We start from the raw sequence: 26,248 nt of genomic DNA, 5'->3' as shown, positions 1-26,248 counted from the left end.
CTGAACTGAACACATGAAAGCCAGTCAAACAACAAGCACACCTTGTTCTTGTTTAGCTGGGAACATTTAAACACAACACCTGTTGTGGTCTGCATGCAAAATAATTCATATCAGTTATTTTATAGCACAAAGAATTATAGTCATAAATGCTTAAGATATTGTGAGATTGGACTTTGTATAATGTTTATTGAACAGCTAAATGTTCCTGATAAGAAACTGTTTTGAATCTTGAGGCAGATTTTATCTTCTGTTAGCTGCAGTCACCAAGAATCATCTGGCATTCAGATCAAATGCTAATTGACAGCAGCTCAAAGCACACGGTGATAATTACTTTGACACAAGGTTTCGAGTTATATAAGTGTCCTCATCTCTCCTGACACACATGGACAAGCTATTCAGGGTTATAATTGAAAATATTAAAATAAATAAATATATAAAATCCTTACACAGGTGAGGCCAAGCTTCTTTCAAAGTAGAGTCTGTAACAAGAAATGGTTCCAGTGTGATCTGTATTTATGTCTATATTCATTCGGTTTTTATACAGTGTTCAATACACACATTTAACACAACAAGCCTTCCAGAAGTTCATTTAAGCTCATATATGTTGTACTTACTGTTACACTCCTAATACTGCATGCATCAATTATGGGAACAAAATGTTCATTAGAGAAGAATTTAATCAAAATAGCTCCTTTTCTCTATCAAGTGTCATATTGGGAGAGTCCGCAGATATGGACAATAATAATGACAGGAGGCCACGCCCCCGTAGACTGGACACCAACGCTGTTTGATTAGAAATGATTCGTTTGAGAGTCGGTTCCTTCGAGAGTCGTTTGAGAGTCGCACTTAACTTAATATGTTTGTCTGTTATTACCATGTTTTCGATTCATTTGTGTAAATTTGATTAGACTATATATTGTGTTTAGTATATTATAGTTTTATTGTATCACTCTTACTGAGACTTTTTTTTTTTTGCTAAATAAATGACCCTATGTTCTTACGTGACCCTATACCACAAAACCTGTCATAAGGGTCAGTTTATTGAAAAAATAAGCAGGATAAATTAACATTGCATTGATGCAGGTCTATGGTTTGTTAGGACAGGACAATATTTAGCTTAGATAGGCCTACAACTATTTGAAAATCTGCAATCCGAGAGTACAAAATAAATAAATAAATAAATAAATAAGGCAAGTTTATTTATATAGCACATTTCGTACACAATGGTAATTCAAAGTGCTTTACATAAAATAAAGTGAAATAATAATAATGAAAAATAATCACACAAATAAAACAAGCAATTTAAAAACTTTGAAAATAATTTTAAAAATTATTTAAAATGAATTTTAAACATTTAAAAATATAAAATTATTTGACATAAAATACAGTGAATACGTAAAACTAAATAAATAAAAATATTGAGAAAATCGGCTTTAAAGTTGTCCAAATGAAGTTCTTAGCAATGCATATTATGACCAATCAGAAATTACGATTGAAAAAATATCTTCAATAGAACATGATCTTTATTTAATATCCTAATGATTTTTGGCATAAAAGAAAAATCGATTATTTTGACCATTTTTAGCTATTGCTACAAATATAACCTACCCGTGCTTTCAGGAACTCTGAGTGAATTGATTCGATCGAATCTTTAAAAAAGAGTCGGCTCAAAAGAAAGACTCGGATAGTCTACCTCGACAGAGAAGTTCACTTCAGTTCAGTTCAGTTCAGTCTGTGTGGAAGATGTTGACACGGACGCTGTTCCTTCAGCTCCGAGACTGAGAAAACTGACGAACTGACGGGGATACGAGATCTCAACGTGTCTAAAGAGAGGAATTAGATTAGTGTTAAATATCAAGCTCAGATATCAGGACTGGTCTATGTGCCACCGGGGTCTTCCACGCACAGTGCGCCGCGGGTTTCATTCGCTTTCATTTCAGATTCACCGGGACGCATGGGTGGGAATCTCGGGTGCCACCGGTCCATTCCCAAGGACCCCACGGACTTCTGCCAGGGCAAGCGCAAGTTCAGCGCGGCATGCAACTTCAGCCACATCCTGGTGAACCAGGAGCGGCTGAACATCAACACCGCCACCGAGGAGGAGCTCATGACTCTCCCGGGCGTCAACCGCGGGGTGGCTCGCAACATCGTGGAGTACCGCGAATGCATCGGCGGATTCAAGAAAGTCGAAGACCTGGCGCTGGTCAGCGGGGTCGGTGCCACGAAACTAGAGGCTATTAAACTAGAGATCTGCGTGTCGAGCAAGAACAGCTCGTCTAACCACTCGCCCTCGTCTCTGCGCAAAGAGCACGAGCATCTGCCCTGCACCGGCGTCAACATAAACACCGCCACGCCGCCGCAGCTCGTGAGCGTCCGCGGCATCACCGAGAAACTCGCCAAGAGCATCGTGGAGTTCCGTTCCGCGCACGGTCCGTTCCGAAGCATCGAGGACCTGGTCAAAGTGCCCAGCATCAGCTCGTCCCTGCTGGACCGCATCCGCTTCCAGGTGTTCGTGGAGCGCTCCAGGACTCCTTCCACCAACACCAACGGAGGCTTCACGCAGCCGAGCCCCGCGTCCTTCAGTGGCGGCAGCGAGGAGCCGGACGCCCGGCTCGGGGGACCACCGCTCGTCACCTCTGCGCGGCCCTGTGTGGAGCCTCCGGCGGGCACGCGCGATGGGAAGCCCGTGGTGCGCGTGGCCACCTGGAACCTGCAGCGCTGCTCCAGCGAGAAGGCCAACAACCCTGGGGTCAGAGAGGTCATCTGTATGACCCTCCTAGAAAACGAGTGAGTAAACTTTATTACAGCAATAACAAAGCATGTTTTATGCTCTATGATTATGCTTTTTAGAACATGTTTTTTTGATATGTCTTGGTAGTAGGCTATTCTTTGAATTATAATGATGATATCAACCCCCCCACACGCACTATCTATCTATCTATCTATCTATCTATCTATCTATCTATCTATCTATCTATCTATCTATCTATCTATCTATCTATCTATCTATATGTAACAATTATAATCAATACCAAAATAATAATAATAATAACAATTATAAGCCATATAATCTTCAGTCAAAAAACTTTTTACAGAATTTCAGAATTTGACTGTAAAAGAATAAAGTGTCCCATGTTTGTTCAGTCCATAAATTGTTGTTTAAGGTAAAAGGCTTGTCAACAGCCAAAGAAAGAGTTTGCCAAAGAGGGTCATCTTCATTCTTCATAAGAAAAATTTTTATTAATTAAAAATTAAAACACCAAGTACACATTTTCATAATATTAGTGTAGATAAGATAATAAAGGAACTAAAACTAGTGATAACAGAGACAAATATGTACACACACATATACAGTATGTGCATATATATATATATGTATTGTTATCATTCAGTAAAAACATAAAACAATGTAAGCAGCCTGCAATAAATAAATCACCATTATGGTAGGATTCAAATGTTTGCTTTAAAACAAATACGCCAAATAATTGACCTTGTCTGGAATTCATAAATTAATTCTAATGGAATTTTGGCCGTGATCTTAATTGTATCAAAAACTCTAAGAATCAAACACAATCCTATTTTGAACTACCTTTTTTTTTTTTGGAATTTCCTTTTGTCCAACAGAATCTTATTTGAATTTTTTTGAGATTTCTTGTTTGATCCAGTATGTTGGTCAAATTCTGCAGAAATTGTATAAGAAATTCTGTCAATATTCCTCTTTTTAAATAAATAAATAAATAAATACAAAGCATTGCATTTGCATTGATTGTCACACTTGACTTGAAGTGTTTCTAAGCATTAATATCATGATTTTTTGCAGTCTGATGGTTTCATTCTTTCCAAATCTTTTTTTAAATCCTGTTCTTAGCTGTTAGGCGGGTTATTAGTTAGCTTTAAGATGTTTGTGCTCTGAACATCAGCAGGGAAGAGTGAGCCGTGTGTCAGGAGGTGACAGAAGAGTCTGCTCTGTGATCTTCAGTGGATGTTCATGATAGAGCCCCATCTGACTGCACATTATCAGACTTCAGCTGAGTCCCTGCCCATGTTTTATTGCATTGATGGATTCTAAGATAAATGTTTGTACTGTTGGTTGTTTTATGACACACACACACACACACACACACACAGTAATTCACTCAGGGGTGTTTCTGATGTACGTGCCCTCATTCTTGTCATGACTCAGGGAGTTCTTTTATATAAGCATGTACGTGTGTGTGTGTGTTGATTAAAACAGTAGTAAGAAGTCTCTTCTCATTGGCAGGGAGAATATAGTGTTATGAATGACTTAAGCGCTGAACACTGTACTCTATGTAACAGCAATGCATGTAATGCAACCATCCCTAAAAAGAAAGCAGGGACCCAACCAGGATCATGTGACATTCTCAAAGGGTATTTGGAAAGATTTTGCTTTGCTTTGTTAAACCCATTAAACAGAAATATTAATTAATTTAAATAACTAGTTGTTATTGTTTAATTATTAGTGAATGTATGTGCTGCCTGACTGCATGAAGAGCAGTTATTTCTTCCTTGTTTAAGGGTGTCTTTAAAGATAAGTTATATTCTGTATAGAATGACTCAAATCAAAGCCTTTCTGGTTTTGTGTTGATAAAGCAGTGATAGTGGCTAAAACAGTTAAAAATTGGTTTCAGTAATTTAAAATAAAGCTATAGCGTTATATCTGAATATCTAAAATATTAGATAAAAATGACAAATGTTAACTTGGCGACTTACTGAAATAAAATAAGCAGAAGTATTACAAAAATAGTATAATTTTTATAATAATAATAATAATAATAATAATAATATGTTCCTAACATATTTGAAAACTTCTTCAGAATTTAGGAACTTTTTGGGATTTATCTTAAGACATTTCTTAACACGTTTCTTAAGAAGTGAATCCGGGCCCTGATCCACCACACAAGGTCAAATGCAGATGCAGAACTAATTTTGGTGCACTGGAAATATTCATTTTGACACCACAGCATATTGCTGCATTTAAAACTCAAGTCAGCTTAACAGCAGCAAGCGTCTCTCAGGGTCCCTTTATCACTGTTGACTGACTTTACAAACTAATTCCATTTTTTGTAGAGTAAATTAGGGCTGTGCCAAAAAATCGAATGCGATTTTCATGCGCATCTCGTCAGTAAAGACGCTCCTGTAATTAGAAGTACATCTCCAGTAGGGGTGTAATGGTACGTGTATTCGTACCGGACCGTTTCGGTACAGGGCTTTCGGTACGGTGCATGTGTGTACCGAATGACCGAATGCAATATTTTGTGTGCGGAACATAAGTACATTTTCGTGTTTCCAAATGAACAAATTAAGTGGCCGAAGTCTCCGCGTTCAGCGCAAATCCCGCCCTGCAGCTGATTCTAAGGCCGGTGACACACTGGCTGCGTGGCGTGAGCGTGGCGTTTCTGCTGCGTGTCAGTTGCGTGACGGCTGCTTCGCGTTTTCTGTGTCTTTACACACCTTTACACATTGGGGTTGTTTCAAACCGCGGACATGAAAAACAATCGCAGACTTGGCAACACTGGTTCAGGTGGAGCGGCAGTTACTACACAGAGCCGTAGTCTACCGACAACTAACACAAAATCGATTTCAAAATCGACAAAGAATCGCCTGCGATTTTAAAATCGATTTTGTGTAGCTTGTTGGTGAATTACGGCTCGGTGTAGTAAATGCCAACCAGTGTTGCCAAGTCTGCGTTTTGTTGTTTTTCATGTGCGCATGATTTTGTTGTTTTGTTGTTTTTCATGTCCGCAGTTTGAAGCAACCCCAATACCAATAAGGTGATATTTAGCTCCTAAAATGCAAATTTTAGTCAACCAAGGCAACTCTTCCAAAAAACGTATATTTTAATCCCGAGAAGCAATTTTTATCGGGGAACCTCCTGGAAACGCGATTGGACTAGTTTTGAGAAGCAAGTGGGCAGGATTTGTTGTGTAAACCTGGCAACCCTGATCTGAACGCACGTGCTGGAAATGTACTTCTAATCACAGGAGCGTCTTTACTGATGAGATGTGCATGAAAATCGCATTCGGTTTTTTGCACAGCCCTTGAGTAAATAAATCTCTATCAAATTCAGTCATCTCAAAACAAACCTTGGACCGGAAATAACTGCGTTCTTGAAACCTTAAATCAAACGTCCCATCTGATGCTTATTTCTCAAACCGTTCCCTCCAGCTGCCTCCAGTACACACAGGGCTCCAGTGATACAAGATTGGTCGAGAGGAGAAGACGTGGGATTTAACATGAAATGGTAGTAAACATTGATATAAATGGTAATGATTTATAACAAATTTTGTTTAGAAGGTATTATGTAGGCTACCGACTGATCGCTTTGACAATAGCAAGATGACTATTGTTATTATTATTAATATCAGGCTAGTAATACTATTTAATCAACATTAGGTGTGTTCCATCATATTTCTTTTTCTGCGTTTTACAGACGCGATTCTGTTGAGTTTATGAACGCAGCGGCCAATCAGAGGCGTTCTGGAGTTTTGTTGTTGAATGTTCTTTGCTCATTTTCTGGAGCTGCTTTTTGAAGAACTGAGGAAACACAAGCGTTCTAATTTGGAGCTTTCAGTGCTTCTATCAAATGATCATGTTAAATTCAGTCGTATTTAAAATATTTTATGACATGATATCCATATGCTACTTGACTAGAACGATATAAAGTGTAGATTTTAGCCTTACCCTGGAGTCACTCTCCACTCGGCAATGAAACTAAGTAATTGACAAAATTAGCTCGATGCTATTGTGTATCGGCAATCTCAAAGGCTAACAATATGAATATGGAGCATATCGTCCAGAACTAGTTTTTTTTATTTTTTTTATTAAAGGTGCCTTAAATTGATCAAAAGTGACATTAAAAACATTTCTAATGTAAAAAGAAATATTCAACTAATTTGTCAGATTGTGCAAAAACGCTCATAAATTAGCTGCGTGATTTGTAATAGCATTTATGTATTGCCAAACGCCACCCAAGTTTATTATTTTAGGGTTAGGGTAAACATCCCGGACAAACATCTCTATCTAGGCATCACCACAGTTCACTAAAAAGCGTCCCGTCTCGCGTCGTCATCAGTTCGGAGACAGCAGTCTTCATGCTTACCACACAACAGATCCTTCAGCTATTGATCTGATATCAGGCTTGGACCTTTGTGGTAAATTAAACGCTGTTATCGGTGTGAAAGCACACATTAAAACCCACAGCACTCGAGGTGTTTGCTTAAAATGCTGCGACGGATCTGGTCTGTTAAACACACAGGGTGGAGGAAACCATCAGACAGAGGTTACTGTAGTTCACTCTGGAGAAGCCAAACAATCTGACTCCTCTGCAGATCTGTCAACTTCAGCTCACTCTCCGAGTGTGCCACATGTGCTGAGTCTCCATGGTGCTGTACTACATCCTGATTGATGACCCATCTGCAGAAAGACGTTTTCAGATCTCTAATCGCACGGAATGAACAAATCATCTTCTTGCTTTGCCCGGAACATCTGACCGAAAATACATTTGACATTTTCTGGAGCAAGAGAATAGTGCATACCTTTACAGAAGAGCATCATTTGACAGTTCATCCCCCCCCCCCCCCCCCCAAAAAAAAATCCAAGTTTTCCCTCATTTTAATAGTTCGATTAAATTTGAATTAAAACCTGCACTGCTTATTCACACAAAGCCAGGCAGATACAGAAACCAGCCTATCTTCATATTTCAAAAGCAGTTTTTTTCACCTATTTTATTATCCACCAAGTGAAAATCATGTCAAGAAACTAATCAAATTTGATTCAGGCTGTAATCAGGGGAACTTCTCACAAAAATTGTCCACACAATCTTTCGCTCATAGCCTGTCTTCATTCAGCAAACATACAATGCTCTCAAAAGACATGCAGTAAATATATATATTATTATATATATAAATAGTTTGTATTTCATATATTTTTATACAAATCATAGTTTTTTTTTGGGGGGGGGGGGGTGAAAATGTTCACACACAGACACCACACACAAATTCTTGAGACCCAATTTTTGTAGCACACTGAGCTTTATTACTCAGGATTAGGGGTTTGTCAATATCTGATAGTGACGAGTGATAATGGCCTGCCCTTCATAGGATGTCAAGGGGTCAGTCATTGTGCAAGAGCTTTCATTTTATTGCAAAATGACATTTCGAAAGGTTTCCTTGCAGCAGCAGTTAAGGTGTTGAGATGTTTGGGTTGTTTGACACGAACGAGAGACTGTGAGAAAGAGGCAGTTGCTGTTGATTTATTCCCAAGACTGACCTCAGGGTCACAGACGAAGCTGGATCAAAGTCATCATTTTCACTTCTCTGGAAACCTTTCCTTTTCTGCTGACACAACGCAGCATTGCGGCATTATTAGAAAAACAAGTGCTGGAAGTGGCACATTGTGACCGGATGTGTAGACCTGTTTGTGTGCGTGTGTCTATAGGACATTTTTTCCATCCTTTTCCTTTAACGCTGTAATGAACTGCAAAAACACATGAAGAACTGCAGACTCACCGGTTACATTTTGACAGAGTTGGACCTTGTCTGTCATGCTCTTATTGACCGAATCATCATTACAGCCGGATGAGCCTACTTCTAAAAGTTAATGGAGAGCCTCTTCACATCGTATTTCCTTCTTGTGGAAATCCACAGCTCTGATTTGCAGGTGTATAACTTCATGCAGACAAAGTGACACACAAAACATACAGTCAATGGTAAACTACAGCTTTTGAGTAAATAAAATGCATCAACAAGTCCCACTTCATCTGATAATAAAAGCTGTTTGCACAGACCTTCTCTGTTGATATAATTGTACATCTCCAAAACAGGAGAATTTGCATGCTTCTATATTGTTCTTACATATTCCTCGGTCTAAAACAAGCCAAAATGCAGAAGCATCTGCTTCCAAAAACTGGATTTCTGACTGCATACAGTGTCTGTTTGATTTCCAGCAACTTCAGCTGAGTGAAGCGATAAGGAGGAAACTCTTTCTCATTTCACGTGCAAAGAAGGTGTTTAGATAGGAAGTACAGAAGCAAAACACATTGGGAGCGGGTGACACATGGTAAAACTCAAGGAAGACTGAAAGGAACATGGCTTTATTAATATTTGTTAATGCCCATCTATTTTGTTGTGTTAGCTAATAACTGACTGTAAAGGTATAGTGTTAATTAACATTTTAAGTTGTTTTTGTTTTTTTTAATTATTATTATTTTTTACAACATGACTGTTTGGCTGAAAAGGTATACCAGGCCTGTTTGTGTTGTTACACTTTCAGATAAACATCATTTACTATTTTTAATAATGTTGTCCCTCATGGGGACTGCAGGCCGGTGCCCACAAAGTCAAAAGTTGTAGGTTTTACTCATACAATCTATGGTTTTACTATGCTTGTTTTGGGGACATTTGTTCCCCACAATGTAGTATAAATACACACACACACACACACACAGAGAGAGTGTGTGCTCACCTGTGAGGGAACAGGGTGTTGTCTGTCCGTCTGTCTGTTTGTTCTCTAAACAGGATCTGTGTAATCAGTTTCAGCATTGGCTGGAAAATAAGGATGGATTCTCTCCTGCGTATTGCTTTCTGTTGTTCTGTCTCTCTCACTGCAGCTTGACTTGTGACCCCAATTTGTCAATTTTAAAAGGTTTTTATTTAATGAGAAAATTTGCCTTATTAAACAAACTATTTTTGATAAGCTTTTTTTTTCCCTTCTTGGTCCTGAAAAAGAGGAATTTTGATCAGTATTGATAATTAAACAATATTTTGCTAAATGTGCTTTTGTGCTGAAACTTTGGCTGGTTTAGTCCTGTCATGGATAAATAATGAAGATAATAAATCCACCAGTAGGGGGCAGCAAGCCCCTGTTTTGATAAATGATTAATTGAATCGTTCAAATCAAAAGATTTGTTCAAACGGCTGATTCCTAGATATAGAAACAGCCCACTGTGCCTAATATCCATCCTAAAGTCTATGTGATATTTATATTTTCAATATTATTTATGGCAGATAGGCTGGATAGTATGCACAATGGGACACAGGGAAAGTGTCCATCTGAATGGGCTGTTGATAATTTTAACATTTCATTTGCACGATAAGTTTTACATAATAGACATTTTAAATCGAAAGGGGATGGTAAGGGGGGATGCTTTTTGTCACTTTTTCAACTAGGGGGATGCCATCCCCCCTCATTATTTTAACCTTGAAAACGGGACTCCCTTCAGCTTACTCTTGCTCTTGTATGTGTTTTTCTGTGTGTTTGCTGTGGACAGCCTGCAGGACTGTTCTGTTCTTCCTGACAGTACAGTATACTGAGCTCATTCGTTTCATATCGACCTTGTGTCTCCAGTCTGAAGCTCCAGTGTAGATAAACACCCCTGGCTTATATTATGTTGTGTACTTAATATTTTGAAACATTTTCTTCTTTGAAGATTTAACAGGGTCAACATAGTGTCCTGTCCGGAAAATATAGTTTCTGCTTCATCATTGTAAATTATGACTTTTAAGTCTTTTTTATGACTTTTACATTTATGACAATTATGAATTGTACATATTACCATATTGCTCTGTCCTCGATCCTCCAGAAGCAGTGTTGTTATTGTCAACTAGCACCAAAGCTAATACTATTACAATGCTTTTTGTTAATTGACATAAATCTGTAATAGAATTAATGAAATGAAAAAAGAATATAATAAATAATGAAAGATTAAGAGAATATTTAATATATATATTTTTTAATATTTAAGTTTGTAATTATTTTTTAAATTAAAGATTTAAGGAATTATTAAAAAGGCAAAAAAGTAACTAAATAAAATGTAAAAAGCATGTAATATTGCAAAACCTTAATCTAGATTGAAATTAAAAGCTGAAAATATAAAAATAAAAGCTAACTTGGTGTTTGTTATTCTTAACAAAAAAAAATTAAATGAAAACGAGATTATAATGAATAACGAAATCTTAAGGGAACATTTAAATATTCAAATATTTAAGTTTTTATTTTTTTAATGGAAAGATTAAAATAAATATTTAAAAAGGCAAAAAAAAATAAAACGCCAAAAGCACATAAAAATGGAAGCTGAAGAGAATTTTTTTATATTCAAATACTTATTAAATTATTATTTTTAATTTAAAATGTAAAGAGACAGACGGATGCCAACATATATAATTAGCCGCACAGCATGAGTGGTTGGCTGATTTGAAGCAGTCAATTGAAGATTGTTTGTTGAACATTGATCTGTTTGTTCGGTGGAACCCACATACAATCAATTCTTAGTGTTGATCTGATTGCTTTAATATCCAGTTTCTGTAACACTAGAGGTGTTATGATGCAGTCTCACGTGCCTTGTTTTTCTCTCTCTCCAGTATCAAGCTGCTAGCGATTCAAGACTTGGCCGATCGAGAGGCTCTAGACAAGGTACTGTTACATTTCTACACACACCTCTTTCCTTCAGCACACTGTTACACGCTAGCCTGGTGTTTCACGTCTTGCACTTATACACTGTGTCTCTGTAAAGAGACACCTGATCCGCCTTGTTACATTTGTGTGGTTTAGTGGTTAAAAAGCCCCAGTATACTTCAAATCAAAGAACAAATGGGTGTGCCCATCAAAATAAATGTTTTCCATTGGGGAACTGTTTTTAGCAATAACTTATACTCAGACCATGCTGTGATCTTTGAGATTGTTAACTGAGGGTATATGCTTTTGCTCAAACCTTCAGCCCACACTAGTTCAACTTATGTTTTAAATAAACATGCAATAATTCTGCAAAGAAATCATCACCAAGCAGAATTGGGAAAAAAAAGCAAACTGCCCTGTTCAAACACTTTTTAATATTCAAATCGAAGTTTGTATGGCATGTTAATCATTCACCTTGTGTCTAGTTGGTGTGATTAATGTCTTAAAGGCACGGTAGGTGATTTGGTCTGCCGCTTGAAAGCCTCTTCACATCCCGATAGCAATCACTAAGATAAGTGCTTTAAATGTATTTAAATGGTCTGTGGAAGGCGCAGGATCATAAAATGTTCGTCCAATCAGATTACTCGGTCTGAGGGCTACGATTGGCTCTCCTACCTGCCTGTCAACGTATGTATTTGCATACCATAGAGTGAGTGAGAAAGGAAGGCGTTATTATTGTAATATTATGCGCTTCATACTGTGATGTTTTCTCATTGGTGAATGAGACATGAGGCAATCTTACAGCGTTGATGCCATCTCTCATCGTGTCGCTGGTTAGCCTCTGCGTGGTCATGTGTTTTGGAGGAGGCGTGGCTTTTTGGAGACTGATTTGCAGGGAGCATGGCATTGTATGCTTTTAAAGCTAGCTTGCTATTGCTGGTTCATAAATGAAGACATATTTCAATTTCAGCAGCACTGTTGGACTCTGTTGACATTTGAGGTCACATGAGAGACAGATCAGTGCACCGAAGTTAATATCAGGTGTCATGCTCACTCTTCTAGTCAATGTTATCAACCTCACAGATGTCAACTCAGTGTTTACAATCCTTAAAGCATGTACAGAGTGAATAGATTACAAAGGGGAAAAAATAACGTTATTGTTTTTTTAAAACCTATTTTAGCCTCTCTCCGCTATGTGCGTTGTCCTTCTGAGTGCACAAAGCCCTGTGTGTGTGCTGTGTTTGAGGTCTCCTCCGCTCTGCCTGATGCTGGGAATAGACTAGTAAAGTAGGTTAGCAGAGCAGCACTTTGTCATTGAGAGGACTAGGGCAGAATCAACCCATATTTCTCTCCTCTTTCACTTGCACTCTATTTCTGTTCTGTCTCTCTCACTGCAGAGTACAGAGCTCTCCTGCTTGTCTTTCTGGGACACACCTTGTTGATTGAGTACATGGCAGAGTGGCTGAAGTATAGGGTTAGTGATGGGAAGGCTGCTGGTTCAATCCCTGCAGAGTGCAAGCTTTGACCTGATCACCATTGGGCCCTTGAGGTCCAGGGCAGTTATCCTTGTGAAGGTGACAATAACAATTTTTAATTATGTTTAAATCTGAGGTGACATGAGGAACTGTTGTTAAGGTCAACCTTCATGTAAATGTGCAGTAATTTAATCACTCAAAATGTAAAGGTGACATATAATGAAAATGCTAATTTAAGTGCTATAATCAGGTTAGGTGTGTTAAAATGTGAAAAAAAAAATGGTACGTTCTTCACTGATGAGCTCAGCTTTAGGGTAATTTAACAGTAAAATACTTTGAAAAATTCAGCGTCTACGCCACGAATGCATGGTTGAAAGCTCAATGCTGCAATGCACGCTGGGAACTCACAAAGCCTTAACATTTCAACAATATGAAATTCTTTGTTCAGACAACTGTGTTTGACTAGTTGGGACAACATTTGGGGTCATTTTGTTGGTCTGGCAAGGGTTTTTATGTAGTTTCAAGAAAATATATAAATAATTTTTTTAAGTACTTGAGACTCTAAAGGTTTTGTTAACTTGAAAATGTGCAGTTGCGTTTTTTTTTTACAGTGTATGTATCAGTTATTTTACTAAACCAACTGCTTTGCAGAAATAGTTTTACCATTTACTGCACTTTATTCGTTAATAACCTGTAGTGGCCAATGAATTGAAAGTCTTGCACATTCACAGAAAATAACTTGCAAAAAAAGATGGAAAAAAGTTGGTAAAGATAAACTTCTGGGAAATTTTCAATATAAATTTCATTTTAATTTATTTTATAGTGTGCTATAGAAAATGCTTTAGAAAAAAGTGTCTGACAAATTACCATTTACTATTCTCTGCTTGCGATCTTCATGTTCAATGCTTCTCTTTGCTGTTTTCTCTTCTTCTCGACTCCATTACGGTCAAATGGGGCGTGAATGAGTGATTTTAACAGCTCTGCTGCTGTTATGCCGCAGTGAGCCCGGCGTGTTTCCTCTAGACTGCTTTTCCAAATGCTGACTGGACGGACAGAGATGGAAAGGCGCACTTCTGGCCCAGAATGAAATGCTGTGGGCTTCTGAATGCCTCTCTGGACTCCTGCTGCAATCTGACATTAACTCTGTTTAGACATCATTTGGGAAATAATGGAGTTCCCGATGCGATCCATGGAATGCTGACACTTCTGATTAAAGTTGTGAATTAAAATATAAGAAATGATATACGTTTCAACGTGTATTTCTTTTTGAAACAGGAATTTGGGATATGGTGAAGTGCTCATCCTTTTTTGATAGTTTGTGGCCAAGTTTTAAGCCACAGTCCTGCAAACCTATCATCTTGCTTCTGCTGTGACTGCATTCTTCTTTTAAAGTGCATTTTTGCTTCAGCAAGAGATCTCATCAGTATCTGTGATGGTGTAGATTGGATGGAGGCAGATCTTCAGATATTCTAATTTAAAAAGTAATACATTATATGGTTGAATTGTTGACAGTATAACATGCATTTAGTAAATTGTGGTGAATTTTCATTGCATGCTGATTTTAAATGTGCAGGCCTGCTGAGAATGTATTTTGCGATCTCTTAGACACGAGGCATAGATGTAGATCTGAAGACGGCAGAGTGATTGTTGGACTGTTTGTTTATCGCGTGTCTCAGTTTCCGTGGAGTTTGTGGTTTAGATGTTGCTCTACTATAAACACATATTTCCACCGAACTACTCATGAGTCATGACCTTGAGTCATCATCATCATCATCGAGGCAAATTTGGACCTCTTGTTTAAAAACTCACACTTCTGCTCCTGTTCCTCATCTAACTCCGTCTTTCCATTTGTGTCTGTTTCTCTTAGTTAGAGCACAATATTGCATAGCATGCTTTCATGGAAAGTGTCAGTCATTTGTCCAGTGAAGCTGAATTTTTCTACATACCTGTTATATATCTTTAATGATCTCTCTTTCTAAAGGTGCGAAAACAGTATTGATTCTTGTGTCCTGGTTGATGTCAATGTGTGCGTGGCATATAGAATGAAGGACTCCATAAATAGTTTTATATATAGACTGTTATGGCGTGGTCTCTCTGAGAAACATATAAATATTATGATCCCAGTCTATCATTCTTTATTAGAAAACTTCCTCAACATATTGCCAATTATGTTAATCACTCTCATGCACTTGTCAATTGATCCATATGTTACTTTACTTAAAAAAACAAAGCAAAATGTAGATTATAAACTTTTCATGCAGTGCTAAAAGTTATTGATATAAACAGTTAAATTATTACTATGTTATTTAACTATAAATAGTTACAACTATTCATTTATAATTTCATTGAATTCATTAATTCATTCCAATAGTTGTTTTGGAAGTTTATTTAATTTTATTTTAACATTTCTTTCTTTTCTTTTCTTTTTTAATAAATAATAACTTAAAAAAATAACTTATTATGAATGCCAAAGTCATGAACCAAACTCTGAGATGAATTACAGCATTACATACGTTTGCAATAGAATACATAATATATGAAAAATAGAAAAAAATAAATGTTAATTAAAATAAAATTAAAAATCAATTCCAGGAGTGCATGAACTACTCGTTTCTTTAAATGTTTATAACCTCAAACTAAAAGATAACAACAATTTAATTTTTATATAAATATATTTATATGTTAAGGTTATTGCAAAAAATTGAAATCTATAAATATTTTGAGTAACATCTTTCACAAGGCCTTGACCAATTCCTGCTGAGCTCTTTTGCACTGATTTTATTTTATTTTATTTTATTTTATTTTATTTTATTTTATTTTATTTTGTAACATCAACTTCTCTGCAGTACTGTTAATGTTCTCTACTTTTTGTTAAAATGAAAAACAAAAAACAATCAAAGAAGTATTAGATGAAAAACTTAAGTACTTGTAATATAAACTTGTTTTAAGTTGGTATTAAAGTACTAAGTACTAAAATGATTAAAACTGAATTAAAAAATAAATTAAAGCTAAAACTAATAAAAATTTAAATGTACTGAAATTAAACAGAAAAAAAAACAATTACAAATATTTATAAATATGTAAATATTTATACTCGGACATAAATGATACTAAAATATCACGTTTCTCTTGTTGATCTCTCTTCAGGATCACAGGTAGTGTAGTTTTTCACCTATATTTTGACTATTGAAACACAATCTGTAGCTAACTGTTATTTGTGCAGTGGGCAGAGTTCAAGACAGACAGCTGCCAGTGTAAACAGTGATGGTTCCTGCTCGCCATCATCATCATCATCATGTGTGGGCATCCACTGGATGAATCTGTAAATGAGATTGTTGAGATTGAGTGAATCCATTGACAAACACAATGCCGAAGCTCTGTCTGGTTTCAACACCTGTCTTTAGTTACAGTGACTCCTGGACACCTGTCCCTCATTGTGCTATTTACAGATTTACTCCGGCAGAACCCATACAGAGCAGACACACAATTGGCACCTGAATTTGGGGATTTTTGGAGGGTTTTGTTTTAGTTTTTGGTTTGTTTTGGAGAGGTCTGTTGAACCTACATTCCTCCGGCGCTCTTTACAGATCAGCTGATGACAGTGTTGTTTCTGCTGAAGCTCTGGCTCCCTGCAGGAAACTCTCCTGGTTAATTATAGAGCAGAACTGGGGGGGGGGGGGGGGTTGGAGCTAATGGGAATGTCAGATGTAGTTATCAGATTTCCCAGCTCCTGTGGACACACTCGGCACGTACTCTTTGCTAGAATAATGCCAGGTCCTCAGATCTGTCTGCAGACTTGCCAAGGCTTTGGCTTCTCGGAAATGTAAAACCCAGCATCAGATATCTGATATATCTTTGAGTCCTCTGGTAGGAAACTGACCCTAAACTCTATGAAAAGCACACAGGGATGCTTCCAAATCATTTCAATGAGGTGCTTAGCATTAATTGCAGATCTAAATATTACTGACAAGCTCACGCATAATTTTGTCATCAATTAGTCAACCTCATCTTGTTCCAAACTTTTAAGACTGTCATTCTTCTTTGAAGTGACGAATGAAACCATTAAACAGATTTAATTTAGGCTTTTATTCACATATAAGCAGTGCACATACATAGAGCTCATCAAATATGGTCAATGGAAGCTCGAAGATGGTTGTATGACATCGATTAAGTCAGTAAAAGACTTAATTAAATCTGTGTATCTTATGAATCAAGCAGCTTAATCCAAGTCATGATTCTTTTATGTCACAGCAGGTCTGTCTTTAAAGGTTTTTAATAAAAAAAAATATTTTGTAACCTGACAGTTGCACTCTATAATGCAAATTTACAATGTAAAGGGGGCACAGTGGCACTTTTGGGGAGCCATTTAGGAGTCTTTGAACGGACTCTTTAATGCAGCTCAGAAGTGGCATGAATGCATTTACACTGAAATTACAACCGCACACTTTAATACTAGGGATTGACGTACTGTAGGTCTGTGCAGACATGATTTAGACTTAGGCTTTTAAGAAACGTTGCATCTTTATGGTAATTTAATGCAAAGCACAAAAGCTAAAGGCAATACGAATCCAATATGTATGTATTATGCACTTGAATTAGGTGTTATTGAGGGCTATAGGAAGCACTGGATTACAGTCTTGAATCTTTTAAGAAAATCCAGTTTAAAATTTCTCAGTGTAGTAATATTTTTTTTCTCTCTTTTTTTTCCCCCCTCTTTTGACTCAAGAAAAATTGTCTACATATGTGAATAACAAAGATATCGATTTCAGTGTGTTTTGCAGATATGTTGAATCGTGAAAGATAAATCAAAGCAGCAATAAGGAAGTGTAACTCTATCATTTTTCACTGCTAATCAGCTGTGCTTGGTGTTTGTTTGCCTCAGTTTTGTGCAGAGCTGAATCAGCCCACTCTCTGCAGCGTACGCAAGTGGACGAGCGCCAGAGGCCTGTGGAGATGTGCTGTTTCAGAGAAACCCACCGGACAGTCCAGTAACGTAAGCTTAGTTTCCTGTAACACATATATACACACACACGCATATGTGATCCTGGAGCACAAAACCAGTCTTAAGTGGCTGGGGTATATTTTTAACATTAGCCAAAAATTAATTGTATGGGTCAAAATTATAGATTTTTCTTTTATGCCAAAAATCATTAGGATATTAACTAAAGATCATGTTCCATGAAGATATTTAGTAAATTTCCTACTGTAAATATATCAAAACTTAATTTATAGATTAGTAGTATGCATAGCTAAGAATTCATCTGGACAAATTTAAAGGTGATTTTCTCAGTATTTAGATTTTTTTGCTCCCTCAGATTCCAGATTTATCTATTCAGCTTTCAGATTATGTATAAATCTCAATTTTGAAAACTGACACTTAAGACTGGTTTTGTGGTCCAGGGTCACATATATGCAATCTTTAAGGGGTCGTGACATTTTTTTTTAATAATCATTATTTTAATATGTTCCTTGAGGTTTACTTTTAATGCTGTTAGTTTAAACAACAACAACAACAACAACAACAACAACAACAACAAAAAACTAATAAATATATGGAAAAATTATATTTTCAACCCTCATTCTGACAACGTCTCTAAAACAAACTGTTTTTAGGGAGGGGTCCTTTAAGGCTTGTCAGTAATTGGCCATTGTTCTGATTGGCTAATGTCGCTTCATAGGAAGCAGTATCAACGCCCCCCTCGCTATTACATGGTTTGAGTGTTTTGACAACATGATCATTTCCAGACAAAGCATCATGAAAACTTCATCTTTCAACAAATGTTTCTTTGTGAACCCTCCATGAAACTGTGCCTTGTTTACAAAACAAAATCCTCCGATCAGTCCTCAGACCAAACAATCCTTTAAACCAAATGCATTGAAGCAAACGATCTTTCACTCAGTGTTGCCAAGTCCGCGGTTTCCCCGTGGAATCGAGCTACTTCAACACTGTTGCCGCGGGTTGTTTACGTCCGCGTGTTGAAGCAACCACAATAACCTGATATTTAGCCCCTGAAATGATCATTTTACTAGAGAAACTCTGTGATTCTTCTGTTTTGTTCAACCATATATTTTATTCCTTTCTTCTGTGACTCGTAATCAAGAGTCAGCCGTTAAGCGACTGGACGCCAGTGGGCGGGGCCTATTGTGAAAAGAAGACTATTCGTCGATATCTTGGTCTGGAGGCGGAGTTTATGCAAATATTTGTGTAAATATTTTGTTTATAATAAGGAGGACGTTTTAAGCTATGAAACTTGCAGGATGTTTTAATGGTACAAAGGCCTCTTATAAGACAAAAGATCAAGGCACAAATTGGATTTCTTATGTAACGACGCCTATAAATGTTCAACTAGCAAATATCTGCGGCTACAGCTTACAGAAGGTTAATAAAAACAGATTGTGTGAACACTTGGCTTTTAAGGACGAAGAACACGAATAAAGCCATAACACTTAAACAACAGTTAAAGGCACAATATGTAATTTTTCTGCTTTAAAAATAGCAGATATCACTATATCTATGTTATATATATTTTTTTGTTGTGTACTTACATTATCCCGACAGTTTCCACGAACTTTAAAATCCGGAGAAAATTATAGTTTAATTAGAAGACACGGCACGTTTCTTTATTTCCGTTTTGTTGCCCGTCTATGGCGTCATATAAACTTTGACCCCTCTAGTTTATCTAACTTCCTGCGGAACCGCCAAATACAAAGGTGAACGGAAGCAAAGACGAGACGAAGAAGAAAAAGTAGTAGCTAGTCTTGATTGAGACTATTATATTTTATATTTATATTGTTTATATTCGTATTTATACTTCAATCAATAACAGTTATGGGTCATGATTATGCTTTGCCTGCACGTTCTGTGAAGCGCAAACATACGGGTGAAATAAATGACCTGAGAAGGTTTTGGGACGAAGAAGAAACGAGACACGGGTAAATATTGGAGTTGCATTTCCAAGATAGAGAGAGCTTCGAGACAAGCTGAAACTACAGAGAGATGCTTGCATTATAATAAACAGGTATGCATCCATTCAGCTAACTATATCTATCCGTATATTTTGTGAAACGATGATGTCTTGTGTAAAACGCAGACGGACTAGCTCTCATGTAGAGTATAATGTAAATCTACATGTGTTCTATATCTAGTTGGATAAAGTAGCTTTTTTTTAACATATATTGTGTTTTATACATATATTACTACTAGCTAGATGGAATATTGATTTGATAGGGCTCTGATAATTCATATATCTCTCCGTTCGAAAAGACGTGATTGTCAAAATACTAGGCTGCTGCTGCTGTTGGTGAAGGGAGACCGCTGACAGACCAGGCTCTTGTCTTCATGACAATAATATCTATACTTCATGTTGAACATAAATATAAAGCCTACTGATAAAGGACACCGTCAACAGTATTGACGGCAAAATAGACGATGTTTGACAGGTGCAATATTTGAAAATCGATAATTATTTATTTATTTTTTAAATTACATTTATATCTGAATTTATGTCAACCTATAGACTTCAAACATCAAAATGTCATGAATTAATATGTATTTGTGTACATATGACACATAAATGACATATAAACATATTTTCCTATTATATTTTGCCTGGAAACGCTTCCAACACGCGTGCGTGTCGCGTGAAAAATAGGCGTCGGTTCTATTTCTAGCATGCACACGTTTTCCGTGCGGCTCGAGCCGCGCCTGAGACGCCGTCTCACGCAGGCAGTCTGCAAGCTCTAACCTATTAACATGGGAGCCGAATTAAACTGACACGCCACGCAGCTGAGACGCTTGCGCCACGCATCCAGTGTGTCGCGGCTCAAATGAGTGAGGAATGTGGGGAGCGACAGAGCGCGTGTTCCAATGAACAACAACTCCCATGAGCCTACGCTCTTTCCCGACGTCATCAAAGTACGTCTCATGTTATTGTTTTGATTGAGTGATCCCTGGTGGCCAAAAATTCCATACTGTGCTTTTAAAGATCTTGTCTAGAGGTGTCTGGATAAACACAAGATGTTCTCTAGATGGCGCTGTTTACCCACACAGATATAAACTGAGCCGTCATGTAGGATAAATGAAAGAGATTTGGCAGGAGAATGTAAGTTCTGCTCTGCTCTTCGTCACAGAGCGTTACTGTAAATATTAATATGAATCAATGTGCTCTGGGGATGCATTAGACCGGATATTTTCCCTGTAGCTGAGTTATGTGTGATAAGTGTCTACCGTGATGTGTTTTCAGAGAAGGAAAGTGTCTGCCATTGTTACGAAGGGTATTGAATCATGAGTTGTTTGACTATTTATTAATTTACTACCATAGCGTTTTTTATATATTGTGAATAAGCTTTTATTTCGATAATTCCAGTTCTCATTTTAATTTTAAACCTTTAAGTTTAATATTATTTCACAATATTACTGTATTTTATAATAAATGAATAAATGCAGCTTTGGTGAGGATAAGAGATTTCTTTCAAAAACATTTAAAATCTTACTGAGCCCGAACATTTAATCTTAAATGTAATTCAGTGTATTATTTTAGTATTGTTTTCTATTACAGTAGTACATATAATTAATATTTTGAATTAGCTTTCATTTTTCAGGTCTCATTTAATTTTAGTTTTAGCAGTTTTATGATGTGAATTTGACATTGTTCTGTTTCTGTTTAGTTGTTTTATTAATTTTAGTTTAAAAAAATTGAAATGTTGCCCAGCAACTAACTTAAAAAAAAAAAAACTACATAACTAATTAAAACAAATTGAATAGTTTTAGTTTTTCATATAACAATACGAACACTATTGGATTAAATAAAATCTGAAAATTCGGCCATCATTTACCTCTAACCCATATGATTATTATTATTATAATTCCTTTGAACACAGAAGGAGATATTTAGCAGAATGTTTTTTACTACTTCCATACTTGTGTTTTCAGAGCAGTAAAGGCCTAAACTATAACAGTAAAGAAATAGTTTGAAAAATCATTGTAAATGTAAAATCATTTAAATATAATGTTACCAAATCATTTTGCTGTATGGACAAAAATGTCTTGAATTTCTCAGATTATCCTATTTTTTTATGTTTCACAGTAGAAAGAAATGAATACAGGTTTGGAATGACATGATGTTGAGTAAATGGTTATTTTTTACATGTTTGGGTGAACTATCCCTTTAAGAACTTTAATGTGTGTAAATAATGAACACCTAATTTATGAAAGACACTGATATTTAGTGTTAGTATTTAATAGGGCTCTTACTGAATCAACGTTTTAATTCTATTAAAATTAAAACTAAACATCTAAAGAGATAAATTCATGCTTATAATTATTAGGCCTTTTAGTAGGATGGTGGTCATTAGAAGTAAAACCATAGTAAATAACTATGGTGCTGAATTGACAAGCCTATGTAGGCCTGTTTTCCAGTTTACCTCTTCATGCAGTTATTAACATGGCTGTTTTCAGCCGGCATCACTACAGAACTTTTAATGTTCTCATGATTATAACAATAATTCAGTGCCACATCTGAATGGATGAAGTGACTTGCGCTGCTTATCATTTAACACAACTGTATGGGGCACCATTAAAGGGGAAGCTACATGACAGTAGATTACAGGCTTGTGAAGCAACAAAACATGTGGGTATACGCAAATATATATCCTTAGAGGTCGTAATATGCAAAAAGCCCGTGGGAAAAAAGAAAACATACGGCATATACTTGTGTATGGCCCAGACTGCACCACTGCTCCGCCCCCAAGTTCACAAACAAGCACCTCCCGTCATTAGTGGACACGCCCCTTTCTCTTACTGGTGCTTGGTCTGATCCACTTTCAACTCACTTCACCTTTAAGACTTAAATTGAGTCTTTTCCTCACAAAAAGCTATGATATGATTTCAGAAGCCTTGGAATAAAGAGCGCTCCGTATATACGTTGCTGTTATGTGCTCTTTGTGTTGTGTAGCAGGACGGTTGTTGGCTTCTGCATGTTATTCGTCAGATTCTGGTCATTGTTGAGGTTGTGCTGTGATCCTGCAGGCTGCTGAGTACTCGGGTTTCCTGTGGGACAGCTCTTCTGGGATCCAGTTGAAGGATGCCACTGTCTTGGAAAATGCGACGACTAATGGTAACGGGACGCATACACACCCTCAGCCCTACCTGGGACAGTTTTATGTGAGTCAACCTGCAGTACAGCTCCTTCTGTTATTGAGTCTGTTATTATATATTTAGTCTATTTTTTTTTGCATAAATACTGAGTAGCCCAGCTGTTTTCAACATGTTTCTTGAGCAGCAAAACAGTTTATTAGAATGATTTCTGAAGGGTCATGTGACACTGAAGACTGCTGCTGCAAATTCAGCTTTACATCACAGGAATAAATTACATTTATTATATATTTCAATAGAAAACAGTCATTTTAAAATGTAAATATATTTCACAATTTTACTGTTTTTAAAGTAGCGCTGTCAAACAATTAATCGCATCCAAAATAAAAGTTTTTCTTTACATAATAGATGTTTGTACACTATGTATATTTATTATGCATATATAAATAGATACACACACACGCTTGTATATATTTAAGACAATTTTTGTTTATTATATATATATATGATAGGTAAAAATTGATAGCCTGAATGCACTGTAACTCGCTTTGGATAAAAGCGTCTGCTAAATGCATAAATGTAATTTAATTTAGTATATAAGGATGCAAATGTATATATATTTTCAAAATATATACTGTATGTGTGTGTATTTATATATACGTAATTAATATACACTGTACACACACATTATGTAAAAAAAAACTGTTATTTTGATGCAATTAATCATTTGACAGCACTGTTTTAAAGTATATTTGATCAAATAAATGTACCTTGGTTAGCAGAAGAGACTTCTTTCAAAAACATAAAAAAAGTCTGGAATGATGATTCTTGCTCATTTTCTGTCTACATCCAGATTGGCTCGTCTGAGCTGACGCTGGTCAATCTGCACCAGAACAGAAGAAGTGTGTGTGACGAGCTGAAGGCTCACCGACTGAGCGCTGCTCTCCAGGACACTCTCAAAGGTCTGTTTCGACACCATACTTCATGCATCATCATTGCAGGACTTATCTGTTGTGTGTCAGCTGCTGTAGATGTGCTCTTTATGGTGGTGTGTTTCTGCTGTATATTGACTGATACTGCGTGTTCAAGAGCAGGGACAGAAATGAAATAACACTGAAAGTGACATCCACAGCCCTGAATACTTCTGTGTTGGTGTTGCTGATGCAGGTGAGAGAGAGCTACTGGTGCTGGGACACTTTGGCATGGCTCCCGACAGCCCTGGGATGGAGTGCCTGAGGAAAGAAAAACTGTGCGCCCTCCTCGCGCCGTCCATCTTTACTAACATCAGCACCCGCGCCCCGCAGGGATCCCGCTGTCTGGACAACATCTGGACCAGTCGCTCCCTCAAGAAGACGTACACAGGTGGGGGTGTAGGATTGAATGCACTCGTCCTGTAGAATCAACTGGAGTCATTGAGATAGTGGTCATATTTTTGAAAGAAGCCTCATGTGCTCGTATCTCGCCAAGGCTTCATATTGTTTGAAAAAAAAATACTGTAAAAATGTGGAATGTTATTACAATTTAAATTAACTGTGAATATTTGTTAAAGTGTAATTTATTCTTGTGATAAACGCTGTTTATTCAGCATCATTCCTCCAGTCTTCAGTGTCACATGATCCTTCAGAAATCAGTCTAATATACTGATCTGATGCTCAAGAAACATTTATTTATTATCAATGTGGAAAACAGTTGTGCTGCTTCATATTGTTGTGGAAACAGTGATTCTTTAATAAATAGAAAGTTCAGGTTTACTGCCATTTTTGATTGATTTAATGCATCCTTGATGAATACAAGTAAACACACACACACACACACATGTATATATATATGTATATGTATGTGTGTGTGTGTGTGTGTGTGTATATATATTGCTGACCACAAATGTTTCAACAGTGGTTTATATGTAACTTAAATAGCTCAAATAAAACCTCGTATGACTTCAAAAATCAAATTTCTTGGCATCAGTAAAGATATTAATACAGAAAAGAGCTGTATTCTCAGGCAGCAGATCAGCATATTAGAATATGATCATGTGACACCGAAGACTGGAGTAATGATGCTGAAAATTCAGCTTTGACCACAGGAATAAATGACATTTTAACATATATTCACATAGAAAACAGTTAGCTTAAATTGTAATACTTCACAGTTTACTGTATTTTTGATCAAACTATTACAGCATTTGTGAGAATACAAGAAGTCTTTCAGAAACATTTATGAATCGTAATAATTCCAAGTTTGTGTAATTCCAAGATGCTGGATCTGTGTGTGTGGTGCCCCCTGCAGGTCACTGCTGGGTGGTGCGCGAGGGCCTGACCAACCCCTGGATCCCTGATAACTGGTCGTGGGGCGGGGTGGCATCTGAACACTGTCCCGTCGTGGCCGAGTTCCTCATGGACGTCATGCTGAAGGAGCACCTGTGCTGCGGGAACGGAGTCCCGGTGGTGGAGAGAGGAGACTCCATGTCCAAACATGAGCGGTGACCTTTGACCTTTGACCTTTGACATGGATTCTGTTGAAAAGGTCACCCGCGTCTGGACTGACACTATGACTGTGTGAATGCAGATGAAGAGGGCGAGAAGTGCACCATGATTGCCTTTGTGTTGTCTGTTCAATGTACAGTAGAGATTCTATACAGTTGATTTTAATATAGAACAATATAAGAGAGATATTTAAACACAGATTTATTAAACATGTACATACAATGAAGGTTAATAAGAAACACATGACTATTGTTTGCCAAAACTTTCTAAGTGAGAACAATAAATCAATATTTACAACCTGAGTTTGTCTCCTATGGGGGGGGGGGGGGGGGGGGGTTAGGTATTGCATACTAAGATTCAAAAGATTATTTATTGATTTTTTAAAAAACTTTTTAAGCATCAAACTGATCAGAAGGGACAGTAAAGACATTTATAATAATATAAGATTTCTATTTCTGAAATTCGGCAGATGAGCCGTACAGCTACAGAGAAGAATAGTGAAATGTGTACATTATCTTTTAGCGTTAGTAAATCCTTTAAAATCACCTTTAATTGCTTTTTTTCTGTAAATAACTTAATGTGCATGTTGTGAAGCATGTAAAATGCAAGCCCTTGTTTTATTTTCGGTGTGCTTTGCATATTTAAATTTACGTGTTAGGTCAAATCAAATATACAGTATGTTCTATAAACGTTGCACACAAATATACACTCATAAAGAAATTTAAAACATGGATTTATGTTTATTTATTTAATTTTTTCTGGCAGGGCAGGAAAGCAGTCCAGTG

The 26,248-nt window shown here is 36.9% G+C and overlaps 1 protein-coding gene across 1 annotated transcript; it reads left to right on the top strand.

The window, feature by feature from the left end:
- The first annotated feature begins 1,717 nt into the window (after nt 1–1,717).
- Nucleotides 1,718–26,005, top strand: eepd1 (endonuclease/exonuclease/phosphatase family domain containing 1). Its single transcript, XM_059556773.1, has 7 exons — nt 1,718–2,787; nt 11,379–11,430; nt 17,770–17,880; nt 22,915–23,049; nt 23,834–23,942; nt 24,148–24,342; nt 25,267–26,005. The coding sequence occupies exons 1-7, from the start codon at nt 1,955–1,957 to the stop codon at nt 25,461–25,463; spliced, it is 1,632 nt and encodes a 543-aa protein (XP_059412756.1). The 5' UTR covers nt 1,718–1,954; the 3' UTR covers nt 25,464–26,005.
- Nucleotides 26,006–26,248: the final 243 nt, after the last annotated feature.

The sequence above is a fragment of the Carassius carassius genome, chromosome 8, assembly GCF_963082965.1.
Source record: "Carassius carassius chromosome 8, fCarCar2.1, whole genome shotgun sequence".
Taxonomy (NCBI): Eukaryota; Metazoa; Chordata; class Actinopteri; order Cypriniformes; family Cyprinidae; genus Carassius; species Carassius carassius.
This window is presented reverse-complemented; position numbering and strand designations above follow the sequence as displayed.

What these genes read in the sequence shown, in the direction of transcription:
- eepd1 (XM_059556773.1), top strand. Translation starts at nt 1,955, where the DNA reads ATGGGTGGGAATCTCGGGTGCCACCGGTCCATTCCCAAGGACCCCACG. An exon ending in ATGACCCTCCTAGAAAACGA is followed by an intron (nt 2,788 to 11,378) that starts GTGAGTAAACTT and finishes CTCTCTCTCCAG; the next exon opens with TATCAAGCTGCTAGCGATTC. An exon ending in CCTCAAGAAGACGTACACAG is followed by an intron (nt 24,343 to 25,266) that starts GTGGGGGTGTAG and finishes TGCCCCCTGCAG; the next exon opens with GTCACTGCTGGGTGGTGCGC.